The sequence below is a fragment of the Hippocampus zosterae genome, chromosome 14, assembly GCF_025434085.1.
Source record: "Hippocampus zosterae strain Florida chromosome 14, ASM2543408v3, whole genome shotgun sequence".
NCBI classification, from domain to species: Eukaryota; Metazoa; Chordata; class Actinopteri; order Syngnathiformes; family Syngnathidae; genus Hippocampus; species Hippocampus zosterae.
In genome coordinates, this window is record NC_067464.1 from 532,491 (window position 1) to 555,387 (window position 22,897).

The 22,897-nt window shown below is 54.4% G+C and overlaps 4 protein-coding genes across 5 annotated transcripts; 1 reads left to right on the forward strand and 3 right to left on the reverse strand.

Annotated features, from left to right (window-relative positions):
• Positions 1-165: 165 nt before the first annotated feature.
• traf3 (TNF receptor-associated factor 3) lies at positions 166-5,993 on the reverse strand. Its single transcript, XM_052086142.1, has 13 exons — positions 5,749-5,993; positions 4,635-4,791; positions 4,356-4,521; positions 4,233-4,284; positions 4,047-4,151; positions 3,795-3,959; positions 2,527-2,601; positions 2,343-2,435; positions 2,112-2,252; positions 1,730-1,901; positions 1,306-1,649; positions 824-1,015; positions 166-658 (listed from the first exon to the last, which is right to left on the reverse strand). Exons 2-13 carry the CDS (start codon positions 4,786-4,788, stop codon positions 623-625), a joined length of 1,695 nt encoding a protein of 564 aa, XP_051942102.1. The 5' UTR covers positions 4,789-4,791; positions 5,749-5,993; the 3' UTR covers positions 166-622.
• Positions 5,994-6,827: 834 nt separating this feature from the next.
• rcor1 (REST corepressor 1) lies at positions 6,828-11,047 on the reverse strand. Its single transcript, XM_052086151.1, has 12 exons — positions 10,427-11,047; positions 10,258-10,314; positions 9,267-9,347; positions 8,893-9,107; positions 8,685-8,803; positions 8,541-8,610; positions 8,396-8,446; positions 7,783-7,932; positions 7,625-7,702; positions 7,471-7,528; positions 7,186-7,401; positions 6,828-7,042 (listed from the first exon to the last, which is right to left on the reverse strand). The coding sequence occupies exons 1-12, from the start codon at positions 10,608-10,610 to the stop codon at positions 7,008-7,010; spliced, it is 1,314 nt and encodes a 437-aa protein (XP_051942111.1). The 5' UTR covers positions 10,611-11,047; the 3' UTR covers positions 6,828-7,007.
• Positions 11,048-11,940: 893 nt separating this feature from the next.
• ankrd9 (ankyrin repeat domain 9) lies at positions 11,941-12,982 on the forward strand. The gene has a single exon (XM_052086156.1). It carries the CDS (start codon positions 12,033-12,035, stop codon positions 12,897-12,899), a length of 867 nt encoding a protein of 288 aa, XP_051942116.1. The 5' UTR covers positions 11,941-12,032; the 3' UTR covers positions 12,900-12,982.
• tecpr2 (tectonin beta-propeller repeat containing 2) lies at positions 12,666-22,366 on the reverse strand. 2 transcript variants are annotated; one of them, XM_052086123.1, is made up of 26 exons: positions 22,200-22,366; positions 21,821-21,904; positions 21,474-21,614; positions 21,259-21,387; positions 21,010-21,141; positions 20,795-20,952; positions 20,512-20,665; positions 20,155-20,307; positions 19,746-20,081; positions 19,465-19,654; positions 18,989-19,181; positions 18,744-18,912; positions 18,416-18,646; positions 18,172-18,239; positions 17,969-18,084; positions 17,731-17,904; positions 17,470-17,650; positions 17,218-17,359; positions 16,813-17,128; positions 16,609-16,706; positions 16,396-16,531; positions 15,018-15,166; positions 14,782-14,923; positions 14,567-14,716; positions 14,011-14,332; positions 12,666-13,936 (listed from the first exon to the last, which is right to left on the reverse strand). In XM_052086123.1, exons 2-25 carry the CDS (start codon positions 21,890-21,892, stop codon positions 14,175-14,177), a joined length of 3,888 nt encoding a protein of 1,295 aa, XP_051942083.1. In that variant the 5' UTR covers positions 21,893-21,904; positions 22,200-22,366; the 3' UTR covers positions 12,666-13,936; positions 14,011-14,174. The 2 variants fall into 2 exon arrangements, with proteins under 2 accessions (XP_051942083.1, XP_051942082.1); XM_052086122.1 differs by having other exon boundaries at positions 21,821-21,901; positions 22,200-22,365.
• Positions 22,367-22,897: the final 531 nt, after the last annotated feature.

The window sequence follows — 22,897 nt, forward strand, 5'->3', positions numbered from 1 at the left end:
TTTTGTTGTATTCTCCGTCCACCGTTTTAATTACATTTTTCCATATGACTTCAATTCCACCTTTCTCTTCTTGCAAACACTGCAGTCGACTTAAACGAGGTAGGCCAAACAATGCGAAATGACCGTTGATGACCGAATGTTGGAATTGCACGGCGAGAAAACACATTGTGGAAAAAGAGGAACATTTATTCCCGCCGACCACAACAACGAAAACAACACTAGCAAGTCTTTCCCATCATTTGGACTCGTGGCGTGAAAAAAGTCCTTCGGAAGAAGTCAAGCGGGTCCACGGCGGAACGTCCGCACGCCCGACTTCTACGTTCCCGTCCCACCTCCACGCATCCGACATCCACGTCGAGGACGCACGCTCCCACGCCAACGCGGCTTTCCCCGGCTCCGGGCGTGGATTTCCCAGCATGCCTTGCCAAATGGGAAGTCAAGCTCGATGCACAGCATCGATAACCGGCGGCGATGGCGACGGCCTGGCGGGAGTCATCGCGCACGCCGGCGCCCGCCAAGGTGCAGCCAATCAGAAGAAGAAGACACGCCCTCCCGCCATCGGTCACCTGGACCGGGCTCCTCCTCCGCCGGGTGGGCGTGGCCCGAGTGGCACGGCACACGGTCATGGATCAGGAAGGTCGGAAGTATCCACGGTAACCTAACGACACGCAATGTCAGACCACGGCGTGCACGCCCCCGTTCAAATAAAGTTGTGATGTTTTAGTAGGCTTTCTCTGACTTTTTTTTTTTGTTTTTGTACTTCAATGTCTTGGAGAAGAGTTAGCGGAGTAAAGTGGGCGGGGCCGAGCGAGCGTCGCGGCACCTTAATGAAGATGGTGTCGTCCTTGGTGTAGCTGGCGGACTCCAGGACGCTCTGGGAGACGAAGAGCGGACACCCCGAGGCGATGTTCATCTCGGCGGCGGGACGGCGGAAGCTGCTGCTGTTGGGGTCCGGCTTGAAGGCGTCGACCAGGTGCTTGCGCGCCGGACCCTGGTCCATTAGCATCAGGGTCACCTGACGGAGCACGCGCGCAACATGAGGACTCCGCTTTGGACGACCCCGTGTTTGATGGCGCCGTGTTCCGGCGCTTTGAAAAGCGCGACGAAGGATGCTAAAGCGTTAGCAAGTCACGATAACCGCGCGCAAGCAATGAAATACGCCGGCCGGGTTCTCCCTGGCCGCCGTCGCCACGGTGATGCTACGTTGTCGGACGCACGCATTTTGGACGCAAATCCTTCCCGTTTCGCCGTTCATCGACGGAACGAGCGATGGCTTCGGCTCCGAGGCGTGCGGGTGGGCAGTACCTTCTGTTTGAAGGGCCAGGGTAGGAGGGCGTCGTACTCGCCGCGCATGACGACGAAGAACAGCGACAGGTGGGTGCCCTTGCCCATGCCGTCGCCGTTCAGGTAGACGCGGGCGCACATCTTGTAGCCAAAGTATCCCGTGTAGAAGGGCTGCGAGTAGAGCGACAGCGTCTTGGCCGCCACCGCTTCCTGTTTCCGCCGCTTGTAGTCGCGGATCTTCCAGATCAGCGTCCCGTTGTAACTGGCCGTCTCCAGCACCTGGAAGCGCAGGTCCATGTCGGCCAGACGGATGTCGTGGACGCTCAGCATGTCGCCCTGCCGGTTCTGCTGAGTCTCCAGCGAGGCTGCGTGCAGGAAAAAAAAAACGGTAAGAGACTTTTTGCAAAGGGGGGGGTCGGCTCCCCGCAAATTTCTCAGTGCTGACCCAGCGTGACGGTTCCTGCGGCGGAGCGTCCTCCCTGCTCCAGCGCGCCCAGCCTGCTGCGGACGGCGTCCAGCGACAGCCGCACCTTCTCCAGCTCGTCCCGCAGCGAGGCCAAAGCACGCAGCTCCAGCTCCACCTCCAGCAGCTTCTCCGAGTGGGCGCTCATCACCTTCTACAAAGACGGCGGACACAAAGAGGGCGGGGCTGGAGGCGCTGCAAACATGAGCGATTGAGCAACCTGTTCCAGAGCATTTTTCCTCATAAATCAGGTTGGGAAGTGCCCTCTGTGCCCCCCCCCCTGCAGCTTTTTATCCCCGTCTTGAGATGTCAATTAGAAGTCAAGACCTCCAGGCAGCTGCCTGGAATGTGCGTGCGTGCCGACCTGCATGGAGGCCACCTTCTGCTCCAAGTGCCTGTGCTTGTCCCTCAGCTCGCCGTTGTGCTTCTCAGCCTCGCAAAGACGAGAGCTCACCACAGGAACGGCTTTGCACTTGTCCAATAACTCAGCCTTCACCTCCTCCACCTACACACACACACACACACACACACACGTAAGCGCAAAGTGCTGAAGTTTCCTCTGCAAAAAAGGTGATGATGATGATGGAGATGCTACCTTGCTTTCCAGGGAGACGTTCTTCAGCATCATCATCCTCAGGTGATCGCCGGCACTTGCTGCTTCGTGTTGCCGGACCTCCGGGCTCAAAGCCTGCGCGCACACACACACACACACACAAACTTTTAATTGACACCAGGTGGGCCGGCGCGACAAAACAAGATGGCGCCAGAGGCGGAGTTACCCTATAGGTGCAACCGTAGCGCTGGAAGGGACAGCTGACCTGAGCTTTCGGGCACTCGTGCTGGTGACTGGCCAGCTGGAAGAAAAAGCCGCACGTGGGTACGAGCGCGCGCGAGCGCGGCCACGGAGACGCGCCGACGCGGGTGAAGAGCGAAAGCAGACGCCGCTCAAAATTACTTTCAAGCTAAACTGCAACAGAGAGAATCAAAGGTGTAGGGAACAAAAGGCCGCGTTCGGGAGCGTCTGCTAGCTTGATGCTAATGCATACCGCAAAACACCATTTGCAGGCGGGCAAAACTAGCAGCGGCGGCGGCAGTGGTTGGACATTCCGAAACAACTTCTATTGGGACGACAGCATTCAACAACACTCGGAGGCGTGTATTCTTTATCCTCTGCAGAAACCAACTCATCACGATTCATCAACAAATCCATCCCAAAAAAATCCACGTGTGATTATACTGCCCCCGGTGGCCAGGACGTGCACGGCAGACGAAAGAACGCATCACCCATTGAACGATCCCGTTACTAAAGTCTTTCGTTCTTTCCATCCAACCACGACGGGAGCCGCCCTCACGATTCCATAGAATGATGTTTTTACCATAAATGTAGCAGAGCGGGCCCGGTAGTCCAGTGGTTAGCACGTCGGCTTCACAGTGCGGAGGTACCGGGTTCAATTCCAGCTCCGGCCTCCCTGTTTGGAGTTTGCATGTTCTCCCCGGGCCTGCGTGGGTTTTCTCCGGGTACTCCGGTTTCCTCCCACGTTCCAAAAACATGCATGGCAGGCTGATTGAACGCTCTAAATTGTCCCTAGGTGTGAGTGTGAGTGTGAGTTCGCATGGTTGTTCGTCTCTGTGTGCCCTGCGATTGGCTGGCAACCGGTTCAGGGTGTCCCCTGCCTACTGCCCGACGACGGCTGGGATAGGCTCCAGCACCCCCTGCGACCCTGGTGAGGATTAAGCGGTTTGGAGAATGGATGGATGGATGTAGCAGAGCGCTATCCCGCTAATCCAACACACGTTCAAGAGGGGAGTCAATGAGGTGGCGCGACGCAAACGACCGCTCGAGCGAGCTGGCGTGAGGACTTTGGTTACCTCGCTCCGCGGCAGCGACGAGAAGGAGCAAAGGTTCGGACACGACACGGGGAAGGCCGGACACACCGTCTCCTTGTGTTTCTGACGCACAAACACACACAAACGCTCGGTCGGCAGCTAGCATCCCACGCGGCCGGCGGGATAGTAAAAGGTCAAAGGTCGGCCAAAGAGCGCTGACCTGCAAGTCGGTGAGCGCCATCTTGGTGAGGCAAAAGTCGCAGGTGCTCTCCCGGTGTTTGCACTTCCAGCTGAGGTGGTCGGGGATGTCCTTCCTCATCATCCTCTCCTTGCACTTGCCCAGCGGGCAGGGCACCTCGAAGAAGGGGCACACGTTGGCGTGTTCCTGCAGGGGGCGACAATGTCGGCGCGCGGGTGAGCGGTGAGCGCTGAGCGCCTCGCCGCGGTGGCGGCCGGGCGGCGTGGGGCTCACGGGCATCTGCTGCAGGCTCATCTGCTCCTGACAGCCTTTGGCCTCGGCGCGACAGAACACCTTCAGCGCCAGGATTTCCCGATGGCAGCAAACGTCGCGGAAGATCTGAGGCAGAGAAATCGACAGCCGTCACGACTTGATCCGCCGGCAATCGGCCGTCATCCATTCGGGCGTTTCCGCGCTCACCTTGTTGCTGAACAGGGGCTCCATGTCGGCCGGGCACACGGGATTGGGGCGGCTGCGGCGCACAAACATTAATACCGCTGGCTCGCGTACGTGCGTGCGCAGGTGCGCCGGCCCAAATATCACCTGAGAATGTGCGCGATGCAGGTCTGACAGAAGCGATGTCCGCATTCGGTCTGCCGGGGCTGACACAGGACCAGTCGGCAGGACTCGCACAGATATTTCTCCTCGGGGGCGTCCACAAAGTGATCCGTGAAGCCGCCCTCCAGCGGCAGGAAGCCCGCCGCCGCGCCTACGCGCAACACACACACACGCGTACATCGAATGTCATCGCATCATCCCAACGCACCGATTGGCAAACATCATGCTGTCATGTACACGCAGACGCGCGGTCGGCGGAATCACCTTGCGAAGAGTCGCTCGGAGGCCAGGGATTGGCCGGCCGGGGGGGAAGCGGGGTGATGGGAGGGGCCGCAGACAGGGGCGGAATGAGGGAGGGCGCCGCCTGCTGGAGGGGAACCTGCACCTCCCTCCCGTCAACGTTGCGTCCGGCTGACATGACCTGCATTCCGACCAAGAATGGATGCAATTTCTTGGATATAAATTATCATAGCCCATCTGCTTGAGAAACACTTCGTTAAGGCACCAAAAAAAAAAAAGATTTTATCGAGGGCTTTCACTATCAAATATTTTTAGAATTGATTATGCCACTGATTCATCGGACACCATTTTATTTGCCATGAAATGGGATTTCAAACGCATTTCCCAATTCAACAAATGGTTCATCTTAATGAAACGCAATCGGCCTGCTTTCATGAAGGTTGACAGAAATCGGAATAATTACTGTTGAGGGGGTGGAATCAGAGGATTTGGATCAGTTGAAGTCGAACAACGGCTCGGAACGATGATTCGATTATTAAAATGGTTTTCATTTTACCCATTGGATATTCACTTCTTTAAATCAGCGGCCCATTAGTGGGTTACAGGATTTTAATTTATCTATCTATCTATGTATTTATTTATTTCGCCAAATATCGCAACTGGCATCGGCCGAAAAAAATCTATACTGTCATGACGAAAACCTGGCACGGGCAGTGGAAAACATGTTGAAGAAACTACTTCTACTTACTTACTACTTTATTGTATTACGAGTGAGGAAAAAGAGCCTACTCGTATATGGAATTTAAAAAGGTAATAAGGGGTGATAGAATAAACGCTCCAGCGGTGTTCTTTCTTTCCATACTGCGTCTTGATTTCACTTTCACTCAGAGTTCGATTAATCACGTCTGAGCGGGCTTCTGTTTACTGGCTGCTGCTCATGCTAACGCGGTTAGCATCTGAAGCTTCTCTTCTATCGATTCAAGCTCATTGAACGTGGGAATCGCTTCACGCGCACAGTTAACAGTCCGCGACGTGCTCAAGGGCTGTGTCGCGTTTAAAAAAAAAACACAACCACCATCACCATCACCATCACCACCCAGAGCAAACCAAGCTTCGAGGCGCTTGTGTGCCGACTCACATGAATCAGCTCAGCCGCTCCTCAGCGCCTCTCTGCGGGACTCGAACCGCCGACCTGCCGCTCGCCTCTTCATGGTCCTCATCCGACACTACCTCTGCTCTCCTCGCCGCTTTTCTTCTCTGCTGGGCCGGGGAGAATCGCGAACGGAACGGCAGCGGTGTCGGGGGCACTGCGGCGAGGTACGGTGCTCGGGTCACCAGTGGAAACCCCCTCCGCCTCCGCCGCTTCCGCCCAGGAAATCCCCCGCCGTCGCGGCCTCCAGGGGGCGCCGTCCCCACTTCGATTCCGCGAGCTCGGCCTCTTTTTTTTCTCGGCGTTTAATTTTTTTCCAAAATTACATTACATTTTCTGAATACAAATCAGGCGTCACTTATTTATATCGCTTATTTCCATTTCAGCTTTTTTTAAAAATTAATATTTTCTATCCCTCGCGATCGCCTGGAGGTGATGTCATCAGGAGGCGTTGTGATTGGCTACCCTTGTCTTCACCCAATGAGCCACTAATCAAGTTGAATTAATAAACATGAACTGATTTTCTTTTCCAAGTGGTATCGCATGGCAGCATATAACATAACTCATCAGTACACACTCATAAACTAATCATCCAAAATGATGCCGCTAACCAGGTAACCATAACAGACATGACATCACTAAGTGCCATTTTGAATAAAGCAGGTCCTTTAAAAAAAAAAAATCTGAAAATCGACCTCGGGTACCCATGGCAACAGCACACACATAGAGGCATTCCGATTGGCCACGTACAATTGTACATGGATGAGCTGCTTTTCAGGTTTATTTTGTTAAAATGCAGTCAATTTAAGAAAACGAAGGTCCTTTTATCCAAAAAATATTTTTCGCAAATGAACTTCAGGTAACCGTGGCAACATGACACACCATCATCATGAGATGTTCTGATTGGCTGCCAATGTATTTCAGGTTGATTTCAGAAAACCGTGGCAGGTCCTTTTAGCTTCTGAACATTGGTTAGTGAAGCAACTTCAGGTAACCGTGGGAACAGACAACCTCACTTCATCGTACGTTTGCCAGAAAAACGAAGAAAATCAAAACGAGAGGTGAAATGCTTTCAGATGGATTTAATCAAACTATGGCAGGTCCATTTAGGCTAGAAAAATTATTTTGCCATGGCAACAGATAAACTTCACACATGGAAAATTGAAACCATTCTCCCACCCGCAAATGCAAAGTAAGGGGCGGAGTCAAATGTCCACACACATGGAGGTGGGCGGAGTCCACCGTGGTCAGAGGTCTGCGGGGGGCGGAGTCAGGTGGTCATCTGCTGAGCACAGAGAGTAATGAGGAGCTTCATTTAGACACAAGTGGTGTTTTGCCACCATCTTGTGGCATCTGCGGGTCATTACAAATCGAGCGGCAATCGAGCGGCCTTCAAGTTTTTGCCACGTCGTGAAATCGGCTCACCTGCGTCGTCCTCGGCCGGGCCGGCCGCATCCATCTTGTCGTCGTCGGTCGCGGCGGCTCCGCCTTCCACCCCGTTCTCCGCCTCCCACTCCTGCAGCACCTGGTCCAGGTTGAAGCGGCGCCGGTAGTTGACCAGGAAGTTCTTCACCTGCACCACCGACTTGTTGCCGATCACGTCCGAGATGGCCTGGTAGTCGCGGCCGTACTTCCTGATGGCTGTCGATGGCGAGGGCGGGCCAATGAGAGGCGAGCGTCGGAAAGCCAGACCCGAACCAGGCGCTTTACCTTGCACGGCCAGAAGCTGCTCGTCCGAACTCCAGCGACCGTTCACTTTCCCGCTCACCTTGTGACGCGCACGCACACACGCGCAAGCCGTTAATTAAAATACAATCTTCTCCTTCTCGTTACGAGGATCAACGTTTGTGCTGGGCGGGGGTACCTCGGGTTGTCTGAACTGGTCCACTCCGGAGTCCAGTTTCTCCTTGAGAACGCTGTTGGACTGCTTGATGCTCTGGACCTGAAGCGCGCGCGTACACACGGGCATCTTTCAAGACAAAGTTCCACCCCGACATTTATTTGGGCCGGCGGCGTGGCGACCTGTCGCTTGGCCGCCGTCAGTTGAGCGTCCAACTGTCGCAGGACGCCGTGAGCGCACGAGGTGGACAGCGACACCACGTCCTCCTGCTTCAGGAACATTCCTCTGGGGGGGCGGGTCTTGGCCCGGTGCGCGCCTTTCACGCCGGACGACTGACACGACAGAGAGAGACAAAGACTGAGAAGGACGTCGACTCAGGAGACGGCGAGACTGCCGACTTGTCCCGTTGGGTCAGCCACCCCCCCCCCGCCCCCTCGTGTGACGCTTAAAGAGCAGGGATTGGATTTGAGTGACTCGCTCTCGGAAAAATCTGTCGTCTAGGAATTGAGATCCTTTTTGGTAAACCTTGAATTTGGAATGTCCACAAGTTGTGTTCAGTTAAAAAAAAGAAGAAGAATGTAATCTTTTGCGGCAAATGGTTTTTTTTTTCGGGTGGCCAACAGCCCCTCGATCTGCCAGGATAGAACCGGCTCTGCACTTGACAGCAGCCGAATCCCATGGCCGCATTCAGAAGGCCCCCGCCCCCCCCAAAAAAAAAAAAAAAAAAAAAACGTTGTGAGGCGGTGACCATTTTGTGTGTGTGTGTGTGTGAGACAATGACAAGACGTTTCTTACTTTGAGTCCAGCAGCAGTTTTTGCCTCGGAGCGCTCTGCTGCGGAGCCCACCTAAAAAGAAGAACAAAGGCACGCGCGCATGAGAAGGAGGCCCGATCGGTGTGTGTGTGTGTTGGGGGGGCGCATGGGCCGCCTCTCGGCTGACCTCCTTGCTTTCTTCTTTCACGTGAGCGGACTCGGGATCGCTGGCGTTATTCTCGTGACTTTCGTCGTCGCTGAAAGGCGCACAATCCTTTCAAGTGGACGCCGCCGGCCGGCGACGCGGCGGTCAGAGGCGGCGCTCCCTCACCTGTCGTCTCGCTCCCTCTTGACTTTGCGGCTCTGTCGCTCCATCAGGCTGCTCCTGTTGCGGCTTTTCTTCCACGAGTAGTAAAAGCGCACCAGGCTGGCCATGGACTTGTCGGGCAGCTGAAAGCAAAAGCGGGGGCGGGGGCGGAAGCTTTTGAGTGGCGTCGCCGCCTTTCCGTCGGGGCCGCGGCGGCGGCGTCTCGCCCCACCATCTGCTGGATGCGGTGGAAGCTCTTCCCGTGGAAGCTGAAGGCCTGCTCGAACAGGACGCGGTCCTCCACCGTCCACTCGTCGGGAAACGGCGTGAAGTTGGGCAGGTCGGCCAGCGACTTCTCCATGTCGTGCTGGTGCCAAAACAGCATGCCCAGGGCCTGTTCCATGTTGTAGCCGTGTTTGTCTTTTGCGATGCTGATGTACTCATCCACTGAAAATACACACACACACACACACAAATCTTTCAAAACTTACAAGGGCACCATATTACAAGTGTCAATTCATCCCCAAGTTAACTGCTCAAGACGCGAGTGAAAATTAAAAATGAAAAAAAAAATAAAATGAAAAAACCGCGCCGTGGCGGTCTTACGTTGACTCTGCTGAACGCTGTTGCTGGGACTCCACACCAGCATGCCCACGCTGTGAGACAGCTGACACGCCTTGGCCACCTCTGCAAGCGCACACAACATGTACGTAGGCGACCATCGTAAATGATCGATTACACTCGCCAGCAGAGAGAAAAAAAAAACCCATTATGATCCACTTCAGTAAATGTAATGCTGGGGAATTACAAAAGTTAGATAATATTTTCTCTTGAGAGACTGAAATCCTGAGTACAGTCAAACCTCGGTTTTCAAACGTCTCTGTTCTCAACCAAAAATTTTGAGTTTTTTTTTTTATGCCTCGGATTACGCCCGAAAATCGGTTCTCCACCAGACTGAGCGCACTTGAATGCATCACTGGACTCCTCTCGCCTTCCTTACATGAGGAAGTGACGCTTCCTCTTGTAGCGTTCCATTGTGAGCAGACGTGTTCAATAAAGATTTTTTTTTTTAAAAGAATGTGGTTTTCAAACTAATTGGTTTTCGAACAGCCATCTGGAACGGATTATGGTCAAAAACCGAGGTACGACTGTATTTGGACAATTTTCAGTTCAACAGGGACAATGAAATGATTTTCAAAATAGTTGACGATTAACTTGACCATTGATTAGTTGTCGATGATTCAAATTGTGGTCCCTCTAACTGTACCCAATAATACTAGCTGTACTGTTTGCATATTGTTTAGCACTGGAGAAGAATTACTATTGGATGCATGATGTCAGGACATTCAAAAGTACATCATGTACCGTGTTGGCATTGAATGACTGTAACTTGAATTACCATCATGTTATAGTTGGACAACCTTACTAAGCCGTATTCTTTTTTAAAAATTCATTTTCCAACGTATATGTAACAGTAGTTACGCAGTAGTTTAATGTAGTATTCATGACAGTTCTGACGAACTGTTCGAAGCGCGAGCATGTGTGTTTGCGTGCTGGGGTTGTTCGAGGCTACCCCATCCAAGCGTTACTTTCTTACCCGGGTCGAAGTCCGGAACCACAGCTTGATATTGCGATCCAACTCGCATTCCTCCACCTGTACATTCCCGAGACATCAACGCAAATAACTTCAAATGAAACTAACGTGAGGACGTTTATTTTTTTTGTTTGTTTGTTCTTCTCCGGGGGCTCGGATCGAGGCTACCTACCGTTCTCGTCGTCACTGCTGGAGCCTGAACTTCCATCTTCCCAGCAGCCCCGACCGCTGCTTCCATTACCGGACACGCTCTTCCCGCCGATGCTGACCGCCGGTCCGGGGCCGCGACCTCGCCTCTTGCCCGCCATCGTCGTCGCCGCCGCCGCCTCCGCGTTCCTGTCGAACATGGGCGCCATGGGCCCAACGACGAGAGCCGACGCTAAGAGGGAGATCGAAGTAGCCCAAGTCCTCCGAGCCGCGCTACAACCGTAAAGCTTAAAAAAAAAGAAAAAAAGTGAACGAGTAACCAGAGTAAAGTAGACCCGGAAGTCGAGACCGGAAGTTGACGAAGAAGAAGTCAACGAAGATGTATTTTGTGTGTGTTGTAGAAGACGACAAACTAAGACTGAACAAAGACAATTTAAAGCCTCGTTTCGGCTTGAACAGACACTAAAGCTTCAAAATAATCGATTTTTTTGAGGGCGGGCTAGCGACAACAGGAAAGCGAAGATAAAGTGGGCTAACTGGAGGAACGCACGAGCCAGAAGTTGGGATCGGGAGCAGCCGAATAAGTAGTAGAAGAAGAAGTCGGAGTACAGGAACACGTGAGAAAAAAAGTTGTAGAAGCAGAGCATAATGCTAGTTTAATTGATCAACGTCATATCTGAAAGCTATTCTGGACGAAAGGTCTTATTTTCCTGTTCAATACTTAGATAAGATAATAAGAAACGATGTTTGTTTTGTTTTTTTTCCACGGTTATCATTTAAGTTAAGAGAATACGAGTGTATCTACCAGAGCGATGTCAAGCAAGCACAAATATTCACTGACTTTACTGTAACAAAACAATTGTCAGAATTGCCAAAAGAACAAATGAAAATACCACAAACGCATTCCAAGAAAGACACATCGAATAAATGACGTGTGATGCTTTCTTGCTTTTTAATGTCTCAAATCTCTCCCATTTTTCTATATTTATAATATTTCATGTTCAAAATAATATGGATATAATTTATATGAATCACTGTCGGGTAAAACTGTCGTTGAAATACTGCACTTTTTCACCTCACCGGTAGATGTCACCCGCCAACAACCGAAAAAAAAGGCAGAGGACGACTACGACGAAAAGTTAAGAGCAGATGAAAACCGGTTATATTATTTTATTTATCTGTCCAATTTCAGAGCAACCATGAGTCAAATGTAGCCGGCGAAGGTTAACTGAAACCTCTCATCCGTTTGATTTACGAAGACGGGACACGTGTCGACATTTACATGTTTATCTAATGTCCATTTTAAATCAATGGAAGGCTCGCCTCCGTGTCAGGCTGACGTCCACGTTGTTGTCTGGCCGCGCAGCGATAATCATGTCGAGGTGTAACAATGTTTGCTAGGCCTGCAATGCCAGATACGCACTGAGCACCGCCCCCACGTCCCTCTCAAGCCCCCCCAAACAAACATCCTCACATGGTGAGGGCGGCTGCGGGTAGTTCATAGGAGTGGCCTGCCTGTGAGCTATAAATGTCCCCAAAGCTGCAGGGACAGCCGCTGGAGTGACGGGGGCCAACGCCGAGACACTCCAACACAGTCCTGAGGTTCCTTCCCAAAGTGTTGTGGCGCCGTCATGTCGTGGCTGCTCTCACCCCCGCCGCACCCATCGAGCCCGTCCCCGTGCCAGCGGTACTGCGAGCGCACCGCCTTCGCCTTCTACCGCGCGGTGAGGGACCGGCTGCCGGCGTGGCTGCTGGAGGACATGCGCAGCATGGAGGTGTTCTTGTGGGACGACGGACGCCCGCGCTCCTTCTCGCCCGGAGACGCGCTCATGTACGCGCTGGTGCACGACCACCAAGACTACGCGCGCTACCTCTTGCGCGGCTTCTCGGTCGAGGCGCTACACGTGGCGCAATGCGGCGTGTGCCGAAGCGGCGGCTCGGCGCATCTTCACGTGGCGGTGCGCTACAACCGAACCGCCATCCTGAGTTTGATGGCGGACGCGCTGAAGGACTCGGCGCCGGAAGGATGGCGGCGGGAGTACCTGAACAGCCGCGGCGGCTGCGTGCACGTGGCGGACGCGGGAAAGACGGCGGTGCAACTGGCGGTGGAACTGTCACGGGCCGACTGCCTGCTGCTTCTCCTGGCGCACGGGGCGCGGCCGCACGCCTTGGACGCGGCGCTCTTGCGACTCGCCGCTTGCGGCGCGGCCGAGCGCCGCGACGCCCGACGCTGCCTGGACCTGCTCCTGCTTTTCGCGCCGCCATCCGCGGCGCCGCGCCGCCTGCTGGACGAACCGCAGCGCTGGCAAAGCCTCTTGGGACGAGACGTGTTTGGCTGGTTGAGCGGTCGGGCGCCGCCGCCGCTTCTGCTCCAGGCTCTGAGGACCTTAGCCCAGTCGGTCCCGTGCCAAATGAGCCGCTTGCCCGCGTTCCTGCGACCGCACAGCAAACTGACATTGGACTTTCCCTTAGCCTGGAAAGAGAGTGAAACATGCTAGTGCTTCTGATGACGGAAGAACTTCGTGACCCTGTGTACATTTTTGTGTTGGATTTTGTAATAAAGTGCAAGACTCTCACTGACGATGCGTTCGGCAGCTTTGTGTTTTAATACGTTCACGGGTGAGTTTGCGACCAATCGGCACGCTGGAGGACGACATCACTTCTCGCTCCGATAGCCGCAAGCTAAAATGTTCACAGTGCGCTAAAGTGCAGCTAATTCTAAGAGTCCGGTCAAGTGTGTTCAATACGTCCAAGGGTGACTTTCCAACCCATCGTCTCATATCCGAGTCCGACCCAGGACTGAAAGCGTCCAGTAAAGTGCAGCTCATTCCAAGACGCAAAGGCAGCCAGAATCCGTTAACGTTTGCTACAGGACGGTTAGTCAAGTGCGTTGCAGTCAGAGGATACAGTAGTGTTGGGGTTTGTTGTTGCACCCAACGGCACAAAAATTCAAGAGTTTTTCGGGGCATGCGAGTAAATCCAGGTGAGTCCACCAAAATCTAGCAGAGTGCATCGAGGTCAAACCAGTCAGTTGGCCGAAGCTGCCAAGCGCGCATCTTGTCCGGCAGCGTCCGGAGTCCGCCCAAGTCCGTCGGAGTGTGGCCGTTGTGTCCATGAGGGACTTCCTTCGGTGCAATCTTCCCTTGTTCTCCCAAGAGTTCAAACCGGAGCCACTCGTGTTCATTTGAGTCCATCGAGTGAATAGCCCGGGTGAAAAGCGATCCGAGGTCAGTCCAGTTTGTTGAAGTCTGTGGACATGCACCGTCGGAAGTTTTCGGGCTCGGCGGCCCAAAAGTTCACTTGGGTCCATCAATCGATTGGTGTCCGGGTCAGTCTGTTGAGGTCTCTGTCTGTGGTTGATCACAAGGGGCGCCCCAAGCTGGGAAATTCCCCCCTTCCTCCAAGAATTCCTCGAGGCACTAGCACGAGCTCTCACTTGAGTCCATCGATCCACTGGTGACCAGTCCATCAGATTGTGATTTGAATATGAAACCAGTACATACCGAGTGCACTCAAGTACATTAAGGCGTGCTCGCTCGCAGGGGGACTGCCCCCCCCACTCCCATCACTTCCATCCTTTCGAAACGCATCAGAGGCCGTCTTCGACACCCGTCTGAACCAGTTTGTCTCTCTTGGCCTTCAAGGGCGTCGTTGTCGCGAGAAAGACTTTCACACGTTTGCCAGGAAGTGATGTCAGCCGCCAGTTCATGAGAAAGCATTGAAAAAAAAAAACAATGTTGCAGCTATCTTACACAAGTCCACACAGAAGGGCGTCAGAGGAGTTCCCACTCGTCGTCAACATCGTCACCGCCGCCGCCGTTTGTTCCGGAAGGGGGGGCGGGGCGGCGGGGTGTTGGCGGGAGGAGTTTTGTCATGCGACGGGCCAGTCCGCCCATGGCGGTCACCGCCCACAAGTCGTCGTCTGGAGTGACTGCGTGGACAGAAAGGAAAAAGGGGCGTGGACAGAAAGGAAAAAGGGGCGTGGACAGAAAGGAAAAAGGGGCGTGGACAGAAAGGAAACATTTTCCACAAATTCCTCCGTAAGTTTTCCCGTTTTCAAAACGGACAGATTTTCGCCACCCCCGTAAGAACTCGGGACAAAAGTAACAAACAACCGCCGAGCGGCTCAGACGCATCCCACCCGACGGTAAGAAACCCGACTTACCGGTCAACCAGTTGGCGTTTCCCGGGATCTTCTTCCAGTAGTCCCCAGCCGGGTTTCTATCGGAGACGCCGTAACGTCGAGCCAAGTCTCCATTGACGCATCGGACCCAGACCGTCCGACGACTGAGAACCAGCTGACTGACGCTCAGACCTGAAGGAGCGATACTTGAGGCGAGGACAAAGCAACACGGAGCGGAGCTGGAAACGGGCGCAGACCTGGTACCGGGTCCCAATTCGTCCCAACGGGCATCTCGTTGCTGAGTCCCGTCCTGACAAAAACGGCGCCTCTGTTGTCCAGCGCCCACAGATGACAATCGTTTGGACTCGTCTCAATACTGACCAGCTGGACTCCGACAGGCTGCAAGGGAACGTGACATCATCATGACGTGGACACGCCCCTTTCTAGATGCGTGTCCTCCGGTTCCGCTCAGAAGGCTCGGGATGTACGTTACCTGCTCAGGCGGTTCGATGTGGATCCAAGCGGGAAGCATCATGTTGGGGTTGAGCGGTTGGGTTCCAACCCGGAAGTAGACCAGTCCGCGACTGTCGAGAGCCCAAACGTTCTGGCTGCCGCAGCTGATGCTCACCAAACGTACACTTCCTACCTCGGAGACACACCACATAAGTTATCACATATGTACCCTCCAAACTACGCGCGAAATATTATGACAGACATCAAATGTGCCGCTTTAGTTAACTCCAAACAGATGTCTCGGCGAATGTTAGCGCATCCCTCGTGCGTTAGCATGGAACAGGTATGTTAGCGCGCAGCAGGCGCAAAGGTTAGGATCTCACAGGCACATTTGCAACTAACAAAGTGTGTTCGGCAATGCTAATGTGTTTGTTGCTAATGGCTAGCACAGTAAATCTTATCTCAGTTAGCACGCAACGGGGACAATGTTAACATGTACCGTGTGTTAGCTAAGCTTAGCCCATAACAGACAAGTTAGCAAATGTATGTCGTTGCACGTTTAGCAATTTTAGCTTGCAACAGACGTGTTAGCAAATGCCCGCGAGTCACCGACGCGCAAGCGATTGTTAGCACGTAGCAATCTTGTTCAGTAAGATTAACCGGGAACTTTTTTGCGTTAGCGCAAAAACGGGCATTTTTGCTTATGTTTACTCACTAGACATTCGCGTGTGTTGACTTAAATGGACTAAAAATATGTGTATTGACAGTTTGCCTTTTTTTAATGTCAAATCTATTGGCTCCTTGGCTCGATCAATATTAGGGAATCCTATACTAGCTCATGTCCGCCAGTCAGAAACACACCCGCGTTAGCAAACGTTAGAGGGTAAACAGAACAGGCTTGCTCGGTCACGGCAAATATCTGCCAAATATCACCGGGCTCTGACGGTCTGGGGACTGAAAGGTGACCCTGCGCCTGCGTCACCGTCACAGTCTCGGGGCGACATAAACAAGCGAGCGGAGCAGTGACTCGGAGTCACGCGCTCCCTGATAGTGAGACGGAGCGCAACTAAAAACAGACCCGATAGAGCTCATTACGCAACATTCAGCTGTCGATGTGACATAAGGGGAAGCAGCTGTGTGTGTGTGTGCGACAAGTTGCCCACATGATTTTAAGTGACCTTAAATAAGTTGAAGCAAAGGCCAGGGGACAAAAGACGCAGACGGCACTTGGCCAATTTGTGCCGCCCAACAAACGACCCAACACCCGCTGAGCCAATGAAGGCATTGCTACGGGTTACGTGACTATTGAGTGTTTTGTTGTTGTTGTTTTTTTTTGTAAAGAAAAAGCAAACCAACAATTTGAAAATGATGTGGAAAATGCTTTTGCCGTAAAGACGTATTGGGACGGCGACACGTACCGAGCTGACCGAGGTCCAGCGACGTCCAGTGGAGACCGGCGGGGCAGGGGGAGGACAGGGTGCGAATGAACACCCGGCCGTGGGCGTCCAGTCCCCAAAGGGCGTCGCGGCAAGCCGACAGCTGCGTCAGCTCCGCCTGACGAGGACAACGGGTGGGAGAGCGTCAGGAAAAAAAGAATCGGGAAAAGGCGAGCGAGCGAGCGAGCGGGCGACCTCCGGCGGCAGTGTGACCGTGGACGGCCGAAGTTCTCCGTCCTGATCCCAGACGCAGAACAGATCCTTCTTGCTCTGGGCCAACCACAGGAAGGCACCTGGAACACACGTTGCTCTCAACAAAACAAAAATACCTAAATCCGAATGAAATGGACTTTTTTTTTTCTGAACCAAATTGAAATTGTGTTCAAGCGCCTTCCTTACCTTCCTTGTGGGGCACGGCCGAAGAGGTGACGGAGCTCCACCTGGTGGCCGCCACGGTCCCTCTGGGTACCAGGTTTTGCCAGAAGGTTCCCACCAGGCCGCCGCGGGCCAAGTGCAGCCGGTTGCGTCCGGACGCCACCCACACGCCGCCCGCGTTGGCGCCCACCAGGCTGGGCTGGCGCTGAGAGTACTGAGACAGGAAGGCCACCACCCGCTCCACCGGTGCCCTCGTTACCGTGGCGACGCTTTGCGTGGCGCTCAGGAGCGTCTGGACCAAGCTGCCTTGATCGAAGACCACATAGTCGGAAATGCTGACCTGAGGAACAACAGCGTGACACGTCGTCACCCGCGCGCAGCCATCGCGCACGCTAAAACGCACCCGCGCCGCACCCGCGCGCGGCCTACCTGCCACCAGTGGTCGTCGTGCCCCTGCGGTCGTCGCGAGGAGACTCCCGTCCTGAAGAAGAGCCTGCCACCGACGTCCAGCGCCCAAGCGGTGCCGCCGTCGCCCAGCGCGACGCACATGAGCTCCACGCCCTGAGCCTCGCTGTCGGGTCACGTGACAAAAGGCAACACGACATTCGCCGAGTCGCTGACGTCAGCCCCCCCCCCCCCCCCCCGCATTGTGAAGCTAGCGCTCGTGAGCCACGGCGTTACCTGACGGTGTCGTACTTCCAGGCGTCTCCGAGGCTGCAGAAGCCGTCCAGTCCTTCCCTGTAGAACAAAGCGTTGTGCTCGCTCAGCGCCCACACCACGCCCCCGCGCACGCACACCTGACTGAACACGCAGGGCGTGTCCACCTTGACAGAACGGGCGCACGGACGCTCCGCGCTCAAGCCTGCACACACACACACAATGAGAGGGGTGGATGAAGTCCCCCCTGAAGGCCCAGGTCCCAAAACGCTCAACGTAAGTTACCCGTCTGCAGGTACAGGTCTCCGTTGGTTCTGATGATCCAGGCCGAGTCATCGCCGAGCGCCACGTACGCCGTCTGCGTGGCCGCCTTGTACCAGTGACGCTCGCCGCGCGCCGCCACTTTGGCGCAGGCGTACGCCGTCATGCTACGCTGCTCCACCTTCCACAGCAGGTGACCTGGCGACGCTACGCTTAGCGGGCGGCTAACTAACAACTGCCGCTAACGCCGTCAATGGCTCACCGGAAGGGGAGAGCGCCACCTGGTGGACGTTGTCCTCAAAGCGCTGCCACTGAAGGCCGCTGTCCGGCAGAAGGCTGCAGTAGAGTCCGCCTTTGAAGTCCAAACACCACACGTATCTGAGACACACACACACACACACACACACACACACACACGCATGATTACATTCGCACTCATATAAAAATACACACACACACACACACCTGTCAGTCACATGAAGGCTCAGTATTCCACATCCCGGTCCAGAGTACCCCATCCAGCATTCGGCCAACTGAAAAGATAAAGAGATGGATCTGAGAGGTCCGAACGGGTTTCTGTTTTTCTTGGGTGCAGTACCATGTGACACCGACAGAAGGCGCACTTGCGTGGATGTTTGCGGTTGTTCTTCGGGTTTGGCTTGTGTCCAGAAGAAGGCGGACCATCTTCTGGTTTACTTGTAAGGCTTACCTGCTCAGCTTTGCGTCCAGGTCCATCCCGAGCGTCCCGTTGCGACGCTCCATCAGCCGCTTGACTCCCCCCCGCGCTGCCGCGTTCCACCTCGGTGACGTCCGCATGCGGAAGACCGTGGCGGTAGATGTCGCTCTCGTCGTCATCGCTGGACACGCTGGGCTTCTCGCCGCGGAGTCCAGAATTCACGGGCTGGTCCGTCGCACCGGCAGGTGGCGCCGAATCGTCCTCCTACACATCGGAACGGACATTGGCTCAAAAATTCACGGTCCACGTGAAAAGCCGCGCCGAGGTCTTTGACGGACGGGCAAGTCCGCCAACCGTTTACCTCGTCCGCCTCCGCTTGCGTCACAGGACCGAGGAAGCGCTGGTCCCGCCGGTCCGTTGGATTGCGCTCGCACCCGTCACGCCGCACGTAGGAGAAGGCGCACTCCAGCAGCACGTCCACATTCGGGGTGAGGGGCCCCGCCTCCTCCTCCGGAGCCCGAGGGGCCGGGCTGTCGGGGAAAAGCCGATCTCAGAGCGCGCCGGCGCCAGAAGGAAGCGGAGACGGCGACTGTTCAGCTTCCGCACCTGGAATCCTCCCGCTGAGCTTCATCCTCCTTGGCACTCGTGTCCGCGATCTCCGTTGGAGAGTCCCGTTTCGGAAGTTCCGAACTCCCCAGGAGGGACGCTCCGCTGCCGCCATCGCTGCTGCCGCCGTCCTGGACGACAAACTTGGACTCCGAGCAGCTGCTCTCAGAGAGACGATTCCCACTGCCGCCGTCTGCCGCGGAAAAAAACAAAGAGTTACTCAACTCCTCTTTCACCCACCTGAGCAGGCTTCTTCCCGGCCTGCCGTCACGTAGCCGCTGTGCAGGAACAGGCGATTGAAGTCCTACATTTGACGCTACACAGCAGGTGGGCAAAGTGTCCGATGGTCCGTGACGGCAGCCTGAAAGAGGCTCCGGAGTCACGGCGGCCACGCGTCTAATCGTCCGAACGGGTGCGGAAGCCCGCGCGGTAAAAGGCGGCTCCTGCGGGGAGTGGGGGGGGGGGGGGGCGCTTGCCTCGTCGCTGCCTCTTTTTCTTCTTCACCTTGACGGCTTTCACCACCAGCTCCTGCCACACCTCCTCCTGCCCCAGGGGGGCGCTGTAGCGGCGGGAGCCGGCGTCGCCGGAGGAGTTCCCGCGGAGACTGTCCCAGGAGGTGACGGAGCTGCTGCGGCTATGCGAGCGCACGCTCGGGACGCTGCCGTCCTGACGAAAAACACGCGCGGGCACAGGGACGCTTCATGATTAACGGTCACCTTCGAACACGAAACGATCCGAATCGTCGAGTCATCGTCACCTCGTCCTTCTCCCGCGCCTCCTCGGCTTCCTCCTCTTCCTCTCGCCCCGCCTCGGCGTGACTCCCGCCCCCCTCGCCGGATCCGCCTTCCACGATGATGGCCATGGTCCGGATGGGCTGAGCCACCTCCACCCAACCCGTCGGCGCGACGCCGCCGCCTTGCGGCGTCAACGGCGAAGAAAGACGTACGGGGTGGCGAGACGGCGAACGGGGGACGCCCTCCGGAGCGTCCGACAGTCGGATGAGGTCTCGGTCTCCCTTCAGGATGAAGATCTCGTTGTCGCAGCAGGACAGCGACACGATGTCCCCGCCGCTCTCCAAGGCGCCCACCAGCACCTGAAGGCGGCGGCGCGAGAGCACCCGTGACCCTCCCCGCCGGCGGAAATGACAAACGCCGACGCGTTGGCACCTGCTTGACGTAGTCCACCACGTAGACGCTGTATTCGTTCCAGCTGAGGATCCAACCCTCCTTGAGGAAGCAGCTGAGCAGACCCAGCTGACGCTCGGGCGGACGGTAGGCCCCGACCGGGCAGGGACGGGCCAAGATCTCAAAGTGGGGAATCTGTCGGACGAAGAAACAAGGCGCGGAGGTGCTCACGACCAAGACTCCATGTCGGATCAATGGCGGTAGCGGTGATCAGCGGCGGAACCAGTCACAATGTAGAACCAGTATGTGATCAAAATCAATCTCCCTACCAATCCACACCAACTACTTTTTCCTATGAGTCGCGGTCGAAGTTCAAGTACAAAGTAAGTCAGCAGGTACCGAAGCGTTGAAGACGTCTTTGAGCAGTCCGGTGTCCACCACGTGCCCCGAGACGTCGGACCTCCACAGTCGGAGTCCCGGTCGGGCCGCAAAGGCTTGAAGGTCGCTCGACTTGCAAAGAGCCGGCAGGAAGCAGGCCCCGAACCTGCCGCTACTGGCGCACACACAAAAGCCAGTCAACCCTGAAGTGAAACTTGAATGTTATTCTCAGCTGCGGTGTGCGCAGGCGCAGGCGCAGGCACGCACAGTCCTTTCCATGCAGCGTATGACACGTGACACGCACCTCTTCCTGGGTTTGGCCCCAAGCTGCTGGAGCCGCTGCGTGTGCGTGCAGTACAGCAGCGAGCGTTGCTGCGTGGACACCAGCAGAACTTGGTGACTGTAGTCCAGCTGCACGACGCCGCAGGTTTCCTCCAAGAGCAGCACCGGCGTGCAGGTACCCTGAAAGTAGTTTTCATGATCATTTTAGATGGAGCGTGAAAACGGCGGCGCTCTCACCTGATCGAGGTCCAGAGTGGAGAAGACCACGCGGCCCTTGTCGTCCCCGGAGAAAAGCTTCATGCCGTTGGCGCTCCACGACAAAGACGTGACCGTGCCTTTGTGGAGGCCCACCACATCGAAGCGCCGCAGCTAAAACACGCGTCACTACATCACTTTTGCGAGAAACTTTGTTGCACGTCAACTTTTTTTAACACCACAAACGAATTAAAAGGTTGCCTATTTGCCGACAGGTTTGGAGCAGCTCACCTGCTTGTTGCGACCCGGCAACGGTGACACCAGCTGGAAGATGGCCACTCGGCCCGACGCCGTTCCCGCCGCTACCAGATCGTCAAAGCAGCTCAGCAGCTTCACCGAGGTGATGGCGTCGCACTTTCCCTAAACACACACACACACACACACACACTCGGCTTTAAAGAGTGATGAGGAGCACTCAGGAAAAAGATGATGAAAAAGAGCGCCACCTCCAGGCTGTACTTGTTCATGTGCGCCAGGCGGCGGCAGTAGAGGTACAACATGCCGATGCTGCTTCCCACCGCCACAAAGTCGCGGCTGCTGTCCACTGCCGTCAGGTAGACCACCACCGAGCGGAAACCGCGCTGAACCTGCAGATACAGGACTTTGTTTTGCTTTGTTTTGTCCCCCCCCCCCTCCCACTGCTGACTAGTAATCAACCACTCAGGTTTACGTCCATCAATAGCATTTTAATGACACGTGTCATTTCGTATCATTCCACGAACAACGGCAAAGACGCTTTTCTCTGCGAATAGTCTGATAGTGTCAAATAAATATTTAGATGTTTTTTTATTACTTTGGCCGGGATGGCGTTCAGCAGGTGCTGGAGTGGGCAGAATTCCCTCAAGACGGACGGCTGGCTCTCCATGTTTCAATTCTGCTGAGGAAAAAAACATTCTTCCTTATCCAAAAGTGATGCTTACAAGTGTTCAGTAAACGTTTGAAGTTTTTTTTAAATGTCATTACTACAATATGATACCAACAGTGCCGGAAAGTTGCTATTTGCCAATCTAATCAAAGATAACAACAACGGGAAGCAGAATGTGAATTGAGAAAAACACACACGGCGTTAGAGTGTGTTTGAGCTAGCTCGCTCGAGCCCACGCTAAGCTAACAACCAAGCGTTAGCACGGCCAGCTAATATTATTAATATCGGGAGAAAATGTCACACTCACGGTTTATTGTTGGGTGGAATAAGTCGCTCGGTTGTCCTTCCAGATGTTGTTCATCCCATCAGCTACTGGATGGTAAACAGAGACGACATCGCCCTGTCAATCCAGCAGACGTCATATTGTAATCGTCATCTAAACGCGTCTGTCTCCTGCTACCCGCCATTTGAGTTGTGACGCCATCTTCATGCGTTGTGTTTTTTTTAACATCTATTTTTCTCACTCTAAAGTCATTGGAATTAAAACATTGACGATTTGACAAATCTACATTTCAACATGCCAACGTGTTTTTTGTGTGCAGTTGTTTCCACATTACGCCGAGATTAAATTACGTCGAAATAATTTATGAAAGCAAAACGGGGACGAATGAAAACCCCGGAAAGTGGATTTTATGACTCATTTAAAAATAATACTGTAATAATAATTGAATTCAAAATAGAGACAAATATTTGTATTTTTTTGGGGGGGGGGCAATGCCATCTTCGGATTCAGGTCCATCAAAATAATCAAAACCCACTGAGAATTTGTTGGTACAAAAATGTGTTGATCAAATTGTGTTTAAAGATCTCAAACAAAGTGTTGAAGTGCTACAAAAATAGGTGTGGACTCCAAATTGTCCATATGTGTGAGTGTGAGCGCGGATGGTTGTTCGTCTCTGCGTGCCCTGCGATTGGCTGACAACCGGTTCAGGGTGTCCCCCACCT